This window comes from Artemia sp. Qi Xiang Cuo, chromosome 14, assembly GCF_049724085.1.
Source record: "Artemia sp. Qi Xiang Cuo chromosome 14, ASM4972408v1, whole genome shotgun sequence".
Lineage (NCBI taxonomy): Eukaryota > Metazoa > Arthropoda > Branchiopoda > Anostraca > Artemiidae > Artemia > Artemia sp. Qi Xiang Cuo.
Window position 1 is genome coordinate 23,363,435 of NC_142807.1, and position 15,730 is coordinate 23,379,164.

The window sequence follows — 15,730 nt, forward strand, 5'->3', positions numbered from 1 at the left end:
CTATTACCAAGAATCGTTGCTCTCTGATGGTTAAATGGCTAATAATCATTGTATATCATTTCATCCATTTTACTACTGAACCCTCTAAATAAAAAAAATCAGGTCCGGAATACTACTTCTACTACTAACAACTCACCGCAGCACCAAGCCGCCTGAGGCCAACACAGCTACGCACGCTCCTCCTCCACCCCAATCTATTCAAAACCTCCCTTTTTACACCCGTCCACGAAGTTCTCATTTCCTTTAAATCTTTCTTCATGATGTCTTCTCACCCCAGACGGGGACAATCTGCTTTCCGTTTAGCCCTAGATGGTTGGCTGAAAAGAAAAACCTCCAGCAATATGTCATCCTTCATCCGCAAAACGTGCCCTAGCCACCTCAACCTTTCTTTCATTATAGCCCTAGACAGTGGTATTGAACCACATTTTACGTATAGCCTATTGTTTGAAATACGGTCAGTCAGCCAGGTACCCAGAACAATCCTTTAGCAATTTTTCCGGAAAACATCTAGCAAATCTTTATCTGCTTTTCGCAGCGCCCTTACTTCAGATCCATATTTGATCACTGTCATCACTGTAGCTTTTAATATTCTAATCTTGGTTTGCAGATTTATCTTCCTGTTCTTCCAAACTTTTTTTATCTGTGAAAAACACCCTGAGCCTTGGCTATTTTACTTTTGACATCTTCACTGCTCCCACCATCTTTACTAATAATACTACCAAGGTAAGTGAGGCTGCCCATCTGATCAATTTTTTCATTACCCAACGTCACCTTTTCATCTTCACTTATTCCTAGCCTTAGTGACTTAGTCTTCCTAACATTAATTTTCAAACCAATTCTAGCACCCTGAACTCGCAAAACTTCTAAAACTTCATTCATTTTGCTCACACTTTCATCTAGGATGCTTAAATCATTAGCATAACCCAAGTCCAGGAGACTTTTTCCTCCCCATTTGATTCCGTGGTCTCCCATTGCCTTTCCTGTGCTCCTTAAACAAAGTCCATCAAAATAATCCATATAAAGAGGGATAGAACACAACCCTGCTTAACTCCTGATTTAATGCAAAACCAGCTGCTAACCTCATTTCCTACCTTAACCGCAGCGGTGTTATTCTCGTACATAGCACTAAGCACTTTAATGTATTTGTCTGGTATACCATACAAGGATAAATTTTTACCAAAGCTCTTGTATCGACAGAATCAGACACTTGGTCATAATCTATGAAACTGAGGATCAAAGGTGTTTGAAAACTCAGGCACTTCTCAATTATTAGCCTAATAGTGAAAATATTGTCAAACACATCCTCTACCTTTTCTAAAACCCTACTGTTCTTCTCTTAAAACTTTGTCTACGGCATCTCTCAGTCTAAAAAGTATCATATTACTAAGTAATTTACTACTTACAGAGACTAGACCAGTTTCTCGATAATTTCCACACTCATTATTATCAGTTTTCTTACTAAGTGGCTTAATTAAGGTTTTTTAAAAACCTTTAGGTACTTCCTCTTTTTCAAAATTCATATTCATTATCTTCAGTAACTTACTTTTAACCTCAGAGCCACCATATTTTAAGAAACTCATTTACCACCCTATCAGCACCTGGAGCCTTATTATTTTTTAATCCTTTTAGTACCGCTGCTAATTCTTCCTCACAAAACATATCTTTTCCTGCAACTCTATCTCGGGTAAGCAAATTCTCAAAATGTTCGGCCCATCTCTCTTTAGGTTTTGCATTGTCGTTAATTGGAGCCCCGTTCCTACCTCTAATTGATCCAAGTCCGCATTGACAACTCCCTCTCAATTTATTAACATATCTATCCAATATTTTACAATTATACTATAGAACTGTATCTTCAAGTTCCTTAACACTTTTCCCCCAAACCTTCAATTCACGTTTACGTAGTTCATATTTCGATACTGTCTCCACCTTCTTTAAAGTGCTTTTGTTTTCATAGAATATATCCCTGAAATAATTTTTGTACAATTCCTTTCTCCTTTCTATTAAAGATAAAGCTTTTTCACTAATATTCTTAGCTGCAGTTCTAGCTTTCTTCCCTAATACACCTTCAGCAACTTCACAAATTATTTTTCTAAAATGATTCCAAACATCTTCCACATTATCAAATTTTAAGCTCTTAAGTTTAGTATACAACTGTTCCTGGAAATTTTCTCTCAAATTCTTATCCTGCAATCTACTAACATCATAACTTCCCGGGAGGTAGTTACCCTTCTGATAGTTCAACTTTAAATTAACCCTTGACACTACTAGATGGTTATCTTTACTCTTAACATCAATAACGGCACTCCTATATACCCTAGTATCTTGTATTGATCCTGCCAGTCTTTGGTTTACTATAACATAATCAATAAAGTTTATTGTTTTACAATCACGTGAATACCGTGTTGGCTTATGATCGATCTTGTGACCAAACGTTGGGTTTATTATAACTAGATGGTTGTGCCCACAATAATAAAAAAGACTGTATCTATTACTGTTTTCTTTTCCTATGCCAAATTTACATGGGCTATGATAATATTTATCCATATTTCTACCAACCTGTGTGTTAAAATATTCCAGTAACAACATCATATTTCTACTTGGGACCCTGTCTATTGGATCCTGTAACTATAAGTAAAATTCATCTGAGTCATTAGTAACTCCGTCAGTCGGTTGTACAGGGGCATATGCTACTATAACTGATACCCTGAGCTTTTTACTCATAAAATGAGGAATTAGTATTCTATTAATAATACCTTCCCAGCCTAAACAAGACTTAGTAGCTTCCTTTTTTATCATGAGCCCTACTCCCTGTCTATGTACCCCATCCTTCCTGCCTGAGTAAACAAATTCTATATCACCTAATGGAGGCCTCCATGAATGGAGGCTTTGTGCAATCCTGGGCCCATCTTGGTCACAACATAGTTTTCAGCACTTGGCAATGCTCTTCTATCAACAAGAGTCGAAATCCTGCACAGACAATCTCAAGCCTATTACCTCCGACTCGTTATATATTCATGCCTACAAATATTATGCTACTACGGGGAGGCTGCCCATAATAGATAAATTAGCTAGGAAGAGGTTTTTCAGCCCGAAGATGCCCATCAAAACAAACCAAGCCCAGAAGAATTGTCCATTAGTCAGAATCCCTTGCGAATGCCGTTTCGTTTACTAGGCTATAATTTCCTGGAGGGGCGCCACTCCGCAAGTGGGAATAGAGTTGACCGCAAGGTCCCCAGTCTTGCAGGTACCCCAAAAAGGTCGAGGCAACCCTTTGCAGAGGCCTTTGTCCATAGATCTGGATCTTACACCCTGCCGCAGTTGTCCTATAGAGGATCCTCCCGCGATGGTGTTCTTCATCACCATGCAATTTATCCCATTACTGGGAGAAGTTTTGTAACTCATGGGACTTGTGGACAAAACAGTGAGTCCTTTTGAGTGTACATTTGAGGGGCCTTCTTCCTCCTCCGCCTGTATTTATGACTCCGGGCGAGGGTGTCCCAGTTTCTATTATGGACCCCCAAGGACAAGGCCCCTCCTTGGTCGTTCTCCTATGGAGGTACCCTGCATATCTGTAGGGTATTCCCCTATCGCCACCTGGGGACACGCTGAATGGCCTGGGGGAGGCCAGGAACATATTTCAGCTACTTTGACTATGGGTTCTTTAACAAATGTTCAATCTCAACACTGAATTTTCTATTTCGACAATAAAAGAGTCAGCACTGCTCCCTCCTTGGCTGGAATTAGATAAATTTTTTTACGTTCCCCCCCTTAATTGCGCATGCTGTTGCTCTTTTCCCTTTCCTCTCCTCCTTCTTTGTGTTTACCCTCTCACCTCTCTCTCTTTGTTCGTTTTTTTCTCTCTCTCTCTCTCTCTCTCTCTCTCTCTCTCTCTCTCTCTCTCTCTCTCTCTCTCTCTCTCTCTCTCTCTCTCTCTAACAACATAGTTAAAGGAAAATAAAGGAAGATAATACTCGTATATAGGCATAACCTACACCCTCAGACACAGTCGAGCTTCCACATAAGTTTGCCCTAGATGGTTCAATCAAAACGACTATTTATAAAAAAAATTTGAAACCTTCAATATTTATCTTCTTCCACCATTCTTTAAATCAACCACAAAAACCATTTGGTTTTAGTGGTTGATTTTACTGCCTTCCAAATTTTACTGCCTTTTACTGATTTTACAGTGGTGGAATTTACTGCCTTCCAATTACTTTCAACTATTAAAAAGGGCACTAGCCATTTCAATTACCAATTGAATGAGCCCATTTTGAAGTTTTTACAACAACGCTTTCTATGAATACCTTATATGCCTCCAGGGCATAATTTATAACCCTTACCCTGAGGGCTGTGGGGGGGGGTTGTCATCCTCAAAGACCTAATTTTCAGAATTTGCAACTATGTTGAACAAAATGGCTATCTCAAAATTTTGATTCGATGTGTTTGGGGAGAAGGTGGCTGTGAGAGGGGGGGGGGGTAGTTGCCCTCCAATCACTTTCGACTATTAAAAAGGGCACTAGCCCTTCGAATTTCCAATCGAATGAGCTCTTTTTGAAGTCTCTAGGACAATCCTTTCTATAAAAATCTTATATGCCCCCAGGGTATAACTTACAACCCTTGCCCTGAGGGTTGTGGGGGAGTGTCCTCCTCAAAAACATAATTTCTATTTGGAAATTAACTACGCTGAACAAAATGGCTATCTCAAAATTCTGATTGGATGTGCTCGGGGAAATAGTGGGCATATAAGTGGTGTTAGTTACCCTCCAATCACTTTTGACTATTAAAAAGGGCACAGGCCACTCCAATTTCCAATCGAAAGAGCCCTTTTCGAATTTTCTTCGAAAACTCCTTTGATACAAAGTGCCCTGGTATAAAGAAAAAAAAAATAATAGATTGTGCCAACATTGTTTTTTACTTAGGCAGTGCTATTGCACTGCCTATGATAGTAATTTCTTGTAGTTTATTCATTTATATTAGTACTAAATTCATTTATATTAAACCCAAACTCCTGTTTGCAGTGATTTTTGTTTGTTTCAAGCTAGATTTGCATATTCAGCTTAAACTTTACTCGTTTTAAGATTTATTTATTCGTTTATATTTCCACCTGTTGTATGTTTGTTTGCTATGATTGTTTATTTAATTACTGCTTGATTTGGGTTTTATTTATTCTTTAATAGTAATCTATAGTAATTTATTCATTTATATTAGTACTAAATTCATTTATATTAGTACTTATTCCATACATAGACCACATTATGCTCTTTCATAATTCAATAATCACCTCTGGGGCCCACTGCACCCCGAGCCCTCAAAGGGGCCCTGAAGGTATTTTATATGAATAATGAAAGAGCATAAAAAAGCATCAAATGATGTTTTCACTTTCATCCTAGCTAAATTATATGGCCCACTGCAAATTTAACATGAAATTGCCCCCCCCCCCCCGCCTAATTTGCAAATACATACCCTGAATTGTTGAAGTTTTGAATCACAAAATTCAGCACTATGTTTGTCAATGGCATTCAAAAACTTGAAATGGTAGGGAAATGGTTTATATTTGAGTTACCTAATAAATGAGGTTTGAATTGTGATAAATAAGTATTTTTGGAATATATTACTCTTGAACAACCTATTTATAAGCTAGTGATATGTTTTAACCACTTTTCAATGACTCAACTAGTGTTGATAACTTCTTTGCGTGGTTACAAAAATGAAATGATAGCTTTGGGGCCCCTTTGAGGGCTCAAGATATAACCAGCCCCAGAAGCAACTACCAAACCATGAAAGAGCACAAAAAGGTATCAAATGATGTTTTTGCTTTCATCTTAGCTAAATTATAAGGCCCACTAGAGATTTACCAAGTGGTCTTTTCTGAAAAGAGGTCTTTTACCCTATTTTCATTGAAATGCCATTTTGACATTTTCATTAAAAAATGGAAAACTGCATGAAATTTACACCTCTCTCTAGATACTGAAAAATACATTTTGTCCCTTCCCTTAAATTTTCATGAACTGATGCTGCTGATAATCTAGAGTAGCCTATCAGTTTAGTGCTCCTACTCTCCAAAAGGAAACATTATAAAAGGATTCTTTTATAACACACAGATTTTTAAAGGTCATCAAAGGTCAGGACCCTCTAGAGGGAGGAGTGGAGGTAGGTACTTCAAAATACCTTCCCATTACATACTTTAGTCTGTAGACCCATCCCTGAAAGTATCATTTTCCTAACTAACCTAACCCCTTTCCAAGATAGCCTAGCCAAAAGTAGCTAAAGTAGAATTATACCCTATAAAATCCTAAAAACTGCTCAGAAACAATATAACATATTTTAGCTAGTCTATATCATTCCTAAATATTTACATTTACAATTTGTAAGGCAAGGGCACATTTGGGAAAGCAGTAACCTCATTTAGCCTAGGCTATATTAGGAATCAACATTAAAGGTAGGATCATCTTCCTATAGACAAAATGTACAGAAAAAAACAGTATAATAATGTTTTTTTTACACTTTAAGTGATATAGCTGACGTGAGTAGGCTACCCTCAAGCAATTAGGTATTTGAGAGCTATGTCAGAGCAGACAGGCCAAGTTTTATTACACGTACAATACATCACACTTGAAAATGCAGATTCAATTCCAATAAGTGTAGGCTACTTTACCCAATGTACTAGGCTCTCTAAAAGATCCTAGAGTAGATATGCTACCTGTTGATTATATAATCACAAATTTAACTGAAAAACAAACCTACAGAAACTGGGCACAGAAGAAAATTAACTGTTATTAAAATAAATATCTGTTGTGCTTTTTGGCAAGCTGTTTTGGACAGAATCGGCTTGGCTAATTTTGTTGCTACTCCTGCCATTTTATAGCCTATAATCTTGAGAGAAAACTCTCCTAAGTAAATCTTTTCTTCAATGAATAAAATTTAACTACAGTAGGTGTTCAGTTCTTTGAGTCTACATACTAGCCACAGACAAAATGTATGCAATACAGACGTCCAACTGAAATCATTTATGATACTAATTAATTTCTTGCTTGTCCTATCCTTGGGTTTTCAGGCTTCTACAATGTATTATCGTCATCATGCATTGGCCCTTGTTTTTATGATAATGTTTAAGAAGAAATGACGTCACTTTCATTTAGAAACATTTGAGATGGTACAAGGTATGACGTCACTTTTTTAAAGCATTTCAGATGGTGGAAGGTATGACGTCACTTTTTTTAGCATTTCAGATGGTGGAAGATATGACGTCACTCTCATAATATAAGGCATGGTTCTGACTAATAATGCATAGTTTGAGTTTATCAAGCAAAGAGAAAACAACTATTTTATCATGTTATTTGGAAAAGTTTTAAGTGCACCAAAATATTCTGATGAAGTTATATGGCTTGATGGAAGAAAGCAGATATGGAGATATACCGGCGAAACCTGGAAACAGTTGGAGGAAACTACATTCAAACAGCCTAATAATTCTTCTTCAAGACCTGTTCAAGACAATTTATTTGGAAAAGTTTCAAGTGCATCAAGGTATTCTGATGAGGTGATATGGCTTGATGGAAGAAAACAGATATGGAGACACACTGGAGAAACCTGGCACCAGTTGGAGGAACCTTCCTTCAAACAGCCTGATGATTCCACTTCTAGAATTGTTCAAGACAGTACTGCTGCTGAAAGTTCCATATCCTTGTGTAATTTCCTTAATGAGTGCTGTATAAAACATGAATTTGATAACAGTCCATGTCTAAACGAAAGAGGATGTGAATGTTCAGCCTTCCAGTGTTCAAGGAAAGATTACGTGCAAGTGTTTACTCCTCCGATAATGCCAAATACAAGGAGAGATGAGATAAAAGAGCCGAAAAGTTTTGTGAAAAACCCATCATTGGGCCGACAGAGATACAAAAGGACTGAAATAATGATGTTGCCAGATCACACAATTCCCACAACAAAGAGATTGAATATCCGCTTAAGGTGTTTATTTCAAACATCCCTTAAAGGTGTAGGATATTATTAAGGATGTTAAATCTTTCGGAACTGAAATCAAAATTTTTGTTATATTAATTGTGTAAATAAAAGTTTTGACATTTTATATTTTTCTTTGCCTATTTAAAAAAAAATTCCACGTATTTATAGGCGTGTTAAAAATGTCTTTGGTCTCCTAAATGATAGAAATAGAATAAGCTCAAAAGGTTGTCATGCTAAGATCAGCGCGTTTTATCAAACAGTTTGTGGTAACGAACTGTTGGTAAAGAGTAATCTGCCACTACAGCAACTGAAACTCTAAATTTTGTAAAAATCAGAAACAAGGTGACAAATTTTGTCGAGTGAAAACCACCTAGCTTCGATATGTGGATTTCGACTGGCATGTCAGATTGAAAGCAAGTTCTCTAAAATCGTTGTAGAAAGGTGCTGTTGAATCCCCGTTTAAAAAGGTGCTGTCTTAAAAAAAAACTGCACCTCTCAAAAAAAAAGATGCTGTTGAATACCCGTTTAAAGTAGAAAGACAATAGTACATTCTTTCGGTATTGCAAATTGAATAGTACATTCTTTAAACAGGAAACTTTATTTTAAACGAAACTTTGCCGACAGGAAAAGGGGAATCTTCAACTTTGATCCTAGACAAAAGTAAAGCGAATATTTGTCGACGTGATTAAAGGTGTACTGAACGATTTGAAATCCAGCTACTGAAGCAAAAATTGAATTCTTTCAGAACTTAGTTTTACCTTGTTTGAAGGGGATAACCCTGAACTGCCAAGTGAATAGTTTATTTTCCAAACAAGGAGAGTGAAAAGTGTAAAATAATTTTCAACAGGATAGAATCAATAAAATGATTTTTAAAATTATTTTAGGAATTCAGGAGTAAAACCCTGTACTGAGTTGAACTTTTACGAGAACAAACGCATACATAATACTACCCGCAACTATTTCACGACCCGCAACAACAAAACAGCGTTTTTTTTTATAACAAATAAATTAAATAAAGAATAAAAATGTGAAAAAAACTAAAGTACATGAAACGGGTTCCATTTGATTTTTTTTTTATCTTTTCTTATTCAGCTGGTCTCGGCATAACCAAGATTAAAAACTATTAATTTTTTTTTTTTTAATTATGCTTGGACTAAGCTTATTCTAAATTTTATACGCTCTATAACTGATAAAACAAACAAGGAACCTTCAGTTCTATTTAGGTTTCATGTTAAAAGCCATTGAGTCATCGGTTGCTGTCAATTACCATGCATTTTGACGTCATCGGGTCATGACATCATTAGGTTATACCGTCATTAGGTTACGTCAGTTGTTACTGAACCCTATCAATGACAACAAATCAAGTTTTCTGTTAACCATTTTCTGCTACTAATTATGTTTTACTATATTTGTAGGGGAAGAACCGTGGATTGTTAAATGGGAGGACGGAGAACTTCGAGAACTGGTTGTTGAGTCCTGTGATGCAACTTCAAAGCATTTACTAATGGTCATGATGAATAAATATGAGCTAGCCAAACATTTTGACGCCTTTAGGAAATACATCATGCTTTCTCAGGGAGATTTTGCCTTCACATTACTTGAGGCAATGACGTGAGTTTACTTGTTCGTTAATACTGCTACTAACAACTTAGCTGTGGTGACTTAACTGACGTTATGCGGTGTTTTTAAGAGAGCTTTGATTTATGCCCCACTCCGACGAAGTAAACAATTTCAATCAAGTGACCCAATCCCCTAACTCATTCACAAAGTGAGTGGTTCTAAAGATGCATGGAAGTTTTCTTTTCTTTCTTTTCTCACTCAGAAGTAGCCAGGAAATAGACCTTCAGATTAAAACTTAGTTCTTGTCGTATCTTGGAGCCCTAAGAAAACCTTACTTTGGTTCTGCAAAAATAGGTCCTTAGTAATAACCGAAACATGAAATATATTTTTCTGTTTGTCCGCTTTTTTTTTTAATTTTTATTTGAAACATACCACCATTTCAGCTACTGCACCCGAACTAATCTTATAGTCAATACTCACTTGAAGCTAACACAAATAGACAAGCACCTTCTTTACCTCACTATTCACAGTTTCACGCTTTGTTCCTTACCTTGAGATATCTACTTCCCTTAAACCTTTTCTTATAGTATCTTCAAACTCCATTTGAGTTCTTTTTTTTTTCTTAGCTCCAACTGTAATGGCAAAAAGCAGAGTTATTGGCAGTCTAATATGTATTATACCTTTAACGTATAGGATAGAATGTCTTTATTCACTATAATACCTTTAAGCTAACATGAGCAAGTTTATACTGAGAAAAAAAGGAATTACGTTATGCAAGAAGCTAAAACAAAGAAGCAACAGCAAAATCCAAAATAGTAAGTACTATTTGAATGTCAATGCAGTAAGGTAAATGTCAAACAATAAAGTCAATGGTTAAAGCGACGAAGAAAACACTTCACAAAGAAACTTCACGAAAGAAACAAAGAAACACTTCACAAAGAAACACTTCACAAAGAAAACTTCACAAAGAAACACTTCACGAAGAAAACACTTCACAAAGGAATTAAAATTGATTTTTTTGGTCGACGTGAAATCCTCTTGAAGTAAAAGTCTCATGGCATTTTTTTTTTCAGTTAATCTAGTAAGGTATTTCTAATACCAAAATAATGAACTTCCGGATTATTCACTAGATTATTTTCAGAGAGAGTTCATTGAGATTATTTTCAGAGAGTTCTCTCTCTGAAAATAATCTAGTGGATAATCCGGAAGTGCATTATTTTGTGAATGACCCGAAAAATTGTTTATTTTGTTGCATATAAATATGCTAGTTTTAATTTTATTATTTTAGTATTTCTTCTGAAGACGGTTGCTGTATATGCGATCGAAGTATCTGGACTATTATATCTGTTTGTTTTGTTTTTTTTTTTTTTTTTTTTTTTTTTTTTTTTTCACTGTTTAAATAAATGGATTTATCACCATTTGGAATTTTATTTGTTCGTCTTAGAACGGCAGTGTGATCTAAGAAAACAACACCTAATTAATGGTGTTGCGTCGAAAATACGTTGTATAAATGGGGAAATGAGACCAACCCAGTAAACAACTATAAACTCGACATTTGGTTTGCAATTAGAAGACACGGAAGGCTTTGCCACTTTCATTGGAAATTTGTTTTACATTTGGACAAGATTAAAGAAGATAATTTACATAAGAACTTTAAATTATTTTTGTCAATGAACTCTCTCTGAAAATAATCTAGTGAATAATCCGGAAGTTCTTTATTTTGTGAATGATCCTAAACGTGATTTATTTTGTTTTATCGAAGAGCGAGATCCTTACTTTCGGCAAATCTGTTGGTGATGCTGGATGCGTACAGTTAGGATATCAGAGTTAATTTGTCTGCTTGTATTAGGCCTAATTATATTGGTTTACCGATAGGGGGTAGCGTAAGAATAAAAAGGACACTCCTTATCCTTGATATAAGTAAAAAACTTAGAAAAGTGTTTAGTGTGCTAGTTGGCTGTAAAGCTTGCTAAGGAATTCGTATTCTCGTCCGTGTCTACAACGCTTTAGCTATTCCTCATGTCCTCGCATTGACTCCGTTTAGGAATATGCTTACGGCAACTGATAAAAAGTCCATTAGGTCCGTATATTTTCGTTTCGCGAAATTTCTCCTGTGTATACTGATTTGGGCTAGAAACAAAAGACTAGTATCAGCCTATGGGTTAACTGAGCCACTAACCGTGGCTGAGCAGCGTCGCGGTCGCTATTTTTCTAGGGGTGATAGGACAAACAGCCTCCATCCTGCTATGTGTTAGTAGAAATATTTGAATCTATTCTCGGTAGTATAGTTTTCTTTGTGAGTGTATTCTCCTTCTTTTTTTCTCTTTTTTTGTCTTCATGTACTCCATATTGTGTGTTTTTTGGACAATAAAGATATTGATTGATTGATTGATAAATATGCTAGTTTCAATTTTATCATTTTAGTATTTCTACTGAAGACGGTCGCTGTATATGTGATCGAAATATCTGGACTTTTATACCTGTTTTTTTTTTTTTTTTTTTTTTTTTTTTTTTTTTTTTTTTCACTGTCTAAATAAATGGATTTATCCCCGTTTGAACGTTTATTTGTTCGTCGTAGAACGGCAATATGGTCTAAGAAAACAACACCTAATTAAAGGTGTTACGGCGATAATACCAAAATCCCCTCTAAAAGATTTTTTCTCAAAATCTAGGGTCTGCAAAATCTGGGAGGGGGATCTCCTCCTGCCTTTTGAGTTATGATTTGCTTCTTAGTTGTCTCGTTAGCGAGGGAGATTTTGACTGTGAAAGTCTAACTCTTGGCATTTCTATCAACGTCCATGGTAAGTTTGTGACGTCTTCTTTCCAAGGAAAACAGTTGAAGCTGACAAAGACCATTTTCATAAGTAGTAAAGGAAGAGCCAAGAATAATTTTTGTCTGACGTTTAGTGAGACATGTAAGCCAAATGGGACAAGCACGCATGTTTACATATGTTATTAGGTTTAGTCATTTTGTATTATTATAACTGTATTATAGTAATTATATTGTATTGTATTTATATTATTTTATATAGTAATTATATATAAATATATATATATACATATACATATATATATATATATATATATATATATATATATATATATATATATATATATATATATATATATATATATATATATATATATATATATATATATATATATATATATATATATATATATATATATATATATATATATATATATATATATATATATATATATATATATATATATATATATATATATATATATATATATATATATATATATATATATATATATTTATATATATAGTATAACTCTTAGTTACTACTTAACAAGGACTCTTAAGCCAAGAATAATGTTCGCTGTTGTGACGAGAGCCTTTTTGACGTTGAATGAGAATTTGGATAGCTTTCTAAAAACAATATTTTAGCCAATCCACGGGCGTTTCTTCATCGTGGGCAAAATACAGTTGATGCTGTCAATATAGGATTTTTATTTTTACAGCTTTTGGGGTACAATACCCTTAGTGCGAATCATGTAAGTTTCCTTATGGTCAATCTAAATAACCTCAGGTTTCTCAAACGTAATATTAGAGAATTTTATGTGAAGGATGGTCTTTGGTTCAGTCCAGGGCATATTTAGAATTGATGTTTTAATATGTAAATCTGATGAAACCTTGTATAAAATTTCTAGGCCAGAGTTAAATAAACCAATTTTATCAGTTTCGTCTCATACGCTGGCAACTCTGCTTGAAACTGCCATTCGACAAACCAATGCTCAGTTTGATGATTCAGAAGTACTAAAGAGACTTGATGTCAGACTTGACAATACTGGACAAACAGGGTGGGATGGTTTTTCTTTGGAGTATAGGATTGATGGCCCACTTCTCACGGTAAGCCACAGTGTACAGTTGTCAATGTTTTTATCTTGTGAAGGATATCTACTCACAGGCAGGATGAATGAATGGAGATTCTGTTTTCTTTGTATTTTTATTCTCCTCACAAAATACTGACTGTCTCAACTTGTTCTCTTTGGAACTGGGTTCCATGAACCCTGTAATAAGAGGACTGCACCAGCATGTACACAAGGTAAAAATTAATGCCAGAGAAGATTCTCTCTCTCTTTCTCTCCATATCCTTCCTTCTTTCCCTCTCTCTATTTCCCTATCTCTCTCCTCCTCCTCTCTTCCTCCCTCACCTCTCTCTCTCTGTCACCTCTCTCTGTTTCTGTCTTGTTTTTATTCTAGTTTGTCACAGTTTTTTTAATGAATTTAAGTACGGACCTTGTTTGATTTAGTCCTGTGGCATCACGCGTATAACTTTTTTTTATTTAAATTTCTCATTATATTATTAGTATTGTAGTACTATGATTCAAAGTCGCAGTTCCAATCTCTTTCTTTTTAAATTCTAACTGTCATCGTTATTTTTCAACTAAAATCTTATCAAGTATGGCTTCAGGCCTATGTCTTTCTTCCAAAATCTAGACATTTTCCCAATATCGCCTCTTTCATGTAATAAGTTATAGCTGGGAGACATCGGAGCCCATCAAGCCTATCTGAATGCGTCCGGTCCGCTTTCTAAAATCTTATTTGGTATCTCAAGATGATAAATAATCGTTTATTGACTAAAATTTGCCGACTTTTCACTTTGTAATTTTACTTTTCAAAGGGTTCAACAAAAATATTCATTGCTTAAACAACAGCTCGTTGGCAACAATCGAACAACCACAAATTTGGGTTGTTTGATCCATTGTTTCGATTTTCGTTTTCTTTTTGTTTTTTCACTCCTGTAGAATCTGTATAGCTCCGTAGTGTCACTTTTTCAATAACCGTAGCAGAAATGACTGCATAAGTTTTACCATAAGTAATATTCTTCCATTGGTTAAATATGGCGAAATCTTTTTTACGATCGAGTAATATGTAGAGTTCCATTACCTTTGTCGTGTTTTACCTTGTTTTAGTAACTTGAAAATATGTCAATTAAATTTTTTTGCTGTTTTTTTCTGTTCTGCAAGTGAACAATAAAAAAAATAAATAGTTTCTTTGCTTTCCTGTATGGATTTTCCTTCATTTGGCTATGTTGTATAAACCTGTTGGGGGACGGCTTCTGCCCCCTAGATTTTGAAAGACCTGTTTTTGTTTTCATTTAAAAATCAGAAAAGCCACCCCCTCCCCGACTGGAAGATCTTGAAAACAACTTTTTTATCTTCCTTAGAAAAACTTCTCTCCCCCCCCCTTCCCCTCTATGTCTGTCAGTTAGCGTTACTGAGCCGAGCTACTTTGACCACTGAATTTAACTTTATTGAATTCCCCTTTTTGGCATCTACCATGTTTTTGCTAACTTCTTTTTTTTTGGCTATATTTATATTTTTGGTTATCTTTGGCTATTCAAAATCAGTCGCATGTTAGTAAATTCCCCTGAGAGTTGATTCTGCCTTTCAGCAATTAAATAATTTTTTTTTCTCTCCACTGAAAGTACGGAGTCTCTAGTTTTTGCTGCTTTCCACGTCAACACTGCAATTTTACCGCTTTCAAAACATCTGAACTGGACATTTTACAGCTTAACTCTGCTTTCTGCCTTTTTGTTGCTTTAACACTGCAATTTTACGGCTTTCAAAATTGCGGTTCACTGCTTTCAAAATATCTGAACTAAAAATTTTACTGTCTAACGTCTTTCTACTTTTTTTTCTGCTATATCACTGGAATTTTAACTGCTTTCAAAATATTTGAACTGAAAATTTTACTGCTCAGCTTTTCTTTTTGCTTTTTCTGCTGCTTTCTTCTTTAACACTGCTTTCAGAATTTATAAACTGAAAATTTACAGCTTAACTCTGCTTTCTGCTTTTTTACTACTTTCTGCTCAACACCGCAATTTTACTGCTTTCATAATATCTGAACTAAAAATATTATTGCCTAACTGCTTTCCACTTTTTTGCTGCTTTATGCTGTAACACTGCAATTGTACTTCTTTCGTAATATACGGACTGAAAATTTTACTGCTTAACACACATGCAAATTAATAAGACTTTCTCTCCTCAAGGCATCGTTATTTTTTATTTATTTAATTAGATTTTATTTATTTAATTTTATTTATTTAATTTAATTTTGTTTTCAATAGTATTCTTCTTGTGTGAAAGGGAGTATTTTTGAATTATTGGAAGTGGAGTCAAATTTAAGCATTAAGATAAGAAGGCTATTACAGATAAGAAGGAGAATCACCGGAAA

General features: G+C 35.1%; 1 protein-coding gene across 1 annotated transcript in view; it reads left to right on the forward strand.

Annotated features, from left to right (window-relative positions):
* LOC148944280 (gamma-tubulin complex component 3 homolog) overlaps positions 1–15,730 on the forward strand; it is a 90,312-nt gene that overhangs the window by 50,076 nt on the left and 24,506 nt on the right. Inside the window, exons 10-11 of the mRNA XM_089099780.1 lie at positions 9,375–9,570; positions 13,201–13,399. Of these exons, the coding sequence (XP_088955906.1) occupies positions 9,375–9,570; positions 13,201–13,399 (395 nt within the window). The remainder of the gene's footprint in view (positions 1–9,374; positions 9,571–13,200; positions 13,400–15,730) is intronic.